Raw genomic sequence first — 3013 nt, 5'->3', positions numbered from 1 at the left:
ACTGAGATGGTTGAGTTTGCACAGACTGCCCTCTAGAGGCACAAAGGTCCAGTTTTCAAAATACTCAGATCTAAAAGAAGTGATTTTAAAGCAACTTGTTAAAATAAACTCAAATAGAGCTAAAGTACTAAGTAAAAAAAGTAAGAATTATAATGTGGAGCATTTTGTATGACCAGGATCAAACCGAGGGCCCTGAAGCTGTGAGGTGGCAACATTACCCTCTGTACCATATATATATATATATTCAGAACTGACTCTGACCTAAGTAATCTTATACCAGCATAAATGTCCAGACAATGTTCACAATAAGCCACATGCAGTAAAAGTCAAAACATTTTGGTTCTTTGAGCTCCATGAATACACTGCTTATGAAAATGTGAGCTTGTCCTGTGACTATAGCAAGCATGTGTTTTTGTACTGATGTCTAAGGAGAAGTATCATTGTGTGTGTCGGGCGCAGTAATACACAGCTGTGTCTTCTGTCCTCACGCTGTTCATGTGCAGATACACCTGCTGCTTACTGTCGTCTCTGGAGATGGTGAAGCGGCCTTTAACTGCACTGGAGTAATATATGCTACTACTGCTATAGATAGTTGCAAGAAATTCCAGTCCTTTTCCAGGAGCCTGTCTGATCCAAGCCATGTAATAGCCACTAATGTCCAATCCAGATGCTGTGCAGGTCAGTTTATGAGACTGATCAGGTTTGATGATGACTGAATCAGACTCGATCAATGTCTGACTGCAGGAATCTGAAATACAAGAACACACAAAGATAGGTGTTAAAGTAAAAAAATAAAACAACAGAAAGAAAAAGAGTTTTTTTTTAATAAGTAATAAATAATAATACTAACATTGAATGAACATTGCTAGAGTAAAGTAACTCAAAACTCTGCCTAGTCCCATCTCAAAGAATTAAAATGATTACTGTTGCTGTAAATGAACACAAACTGCTGGTATGTTGTTGAGCTGAATGTATATCAGCATAAATGGTTCAAACACAGGATTTGGTTTGCATGGCACGCCCACTAGAGACATAAAACGATTCCCAGAGGAATAGCCATGAAGAGAAAAAGCTCACTGTAAGACTGCAGCTGTGTTTCATGCTGTCAAGTCCACAACTGCTCTTTACTCATTAGATATCATGTCCTTTTAGTACATCACTGTGTAAGAACCTGAAGTTTTCTGATGAATAATCACTGAACAACACAAACATTTCAGAAACTGTATCGAATAGAAACTGAATGTAGTTCCAGAAATAATGCAGGTCACAATCATCACTGACTCATTCAGTCAGGAGCTCATGCCAATCACTTTTCTGTTCTTAAAGCTTCATGAATGAGGATATAATTTAAAGTATTTAGAGTTATTTATTATTCCCTATGCAGAGAAGTGTAATGAAAAACACAATAATACTGTGATAATGTTCGCAACAAAGAGCGATTATCTTTCAGTTGTTTAATGTGAGTGAGATGATGGTGAGTCATTGCAGTCTGTGAGGAGAGAGAAGCTGAATGTGTATTAATGAGCAGTTAGAGATGGTTTAGTTTACACAGACTGCCCTCTCAAGCCATAAAACTACAGTAACTAGGTCCTATATTCATAATAAACTGCTGTTGCATATTTCTGATAAAATACATGAACACTTGGACCTTTATCACAAATAGCACAGAAGCAGAGGAGCTCAGTGACAGATTCAGTAAGGAATAAACCACTTGGGGGCATGCTGTTATAGGAAAATAATCTAGGACAGGGTTGTGGGATGCTGTGTCACTTGAAGCGGTGTTATTATTCCCACTTAAAGTTATTTATTTTCCTACAGTAGCATGTGCAGAAGTGTTTTATTCCTCTAATACCTCTCTCTTATGTGTTGTGTATTAAATCAACATCAGAAATTAGTCATTAAGAAACAACATTTTTTTGGCATCAGAGATATCATTTAATTTAAAAGCCAATTACTATGACTGCTATTCAAATTCAATTATACAGTATGAAGTTACAAACTGCTTTCAAATATGTGAAGCAAGTGGAATGTTAACTGGACATTCAGATGCATTTCATTTAAAAAGATAAATAAGATAAATAATATATTATTAATAATAACTATGAACTGAGTAAACGTTTGCATTAGTTTTTGTTAAATGATTAAATGATCTAAATGTTTGGGTTGAAGTGTCTGTAATGTGGGAATTAGTTAATCAGTTAAATGTGCTTATTATTTAAATACAGAACTGAATTGTGATGAAGATGATGTTTTTGTGCAGCGCTGCAGCTTGTTGTGTCAGTGTGCATCACGAGCGCAGTAATACACAGCTGTGTCTTCAGTCTGCATGTTCTGTCCCCGTAAGGTCACAGTGTTACTGGAAGTGTCTTGGAAGACGACAAACTTGTTTTTAAGTGAATCTTTCTTAGCAATATTCCCATTAAAATAAATTAAATTGATCCATTCCAGAGTTTTTCCTGCAGGTTGTCGAATCCAAGCTGTTCCATGGTGGCTGCTGCTATCAGTGATAGAAGCTCCAGACACTCTACAGGTGATGGTTAAAGTCTCTCCTGGCTTTATAAGCACTGAGTCTGGCTGGATGAGCTCAGTAGCACAGAACACATCTGTGAAAAGAGAAAAAGAAAAGGTTGACATGTTGAACTGAAAGGATCAGATGAACTAATAAAGCTTAAATCCAAACACTCACAGGGGGCGAGAGCCAGCAGCAGCAGTGGAGCTGAAGCAAACATGTTTGTGTTGAAGGAGGACTAATGAGAAGCGCTTCCTCTCTAGATAAGCACGGTGCTAATATTACAAGAGGAGATGGAGATTTCCATAAATATTACAGAGAAGCTGTGTTGAGTGCAGCTCTGCAGCTGTTAATCAGTCTCTTCCCATTTTGTCTCTATTTAATATCAATTTAATGTGGTAAATAATTTAATTATTTATTATCACTAACAATATGAATGTTGTGTTAAATAATGTAAGCATTTTATATTCACATGAATAAGTAATTATTACTTCTTATTGTTTA

General features: G+C 36.4%; 2 gene segments (V, D, J or C); both read right to left on the bottom strand.

Annotated features, from left to right (window-relative positions):
- Positions 1–437: 437 nt before the first annotated feature.
- Positions 438–863, bottom strand: LOC117598890 (immunoglobulin heavy variable 3-66-like). The segment is given in 2 exon segments: positions 438–748; positions 851–863. Coding segments are annotated over 2 exon segments (324 nt in total).
- A 987-nt stretch (positions 864–1850) lies between these two features.
- On the bottom strand, positions 1851–2799 carry LOC117598798 (immunoglobulin heavy variable 4-39-like). The segment is given in 2 exon segments: positions 1851–2603; positions 2687–2799. Coding segments are annotated over 2 exon segments (369 nt in total).
- Between the last annotated feature and the right edge of the window lie 214 nt (positions 2800–3013).

This window comes from Pangasianodon hypophthalmus, chromosome 13 (genome assembly GCF_027358585.1).
Source record: "Pangasianodon hypophthalmus isolate fPanHyp1 chromosome 13, fPanHyp1.pri, whole genome shotgun sequence".
Classification (NCBI taxonomy): Eukaryota; Metazoa; Chordata; class Actinopteri; order Siluriformes; family Pangasiidae; genus Pangasianodon; species Pangasianodon hypophthalmus.
This window is presented reverse-complemented; position numbering and strand designations above follow the sequence as displayed.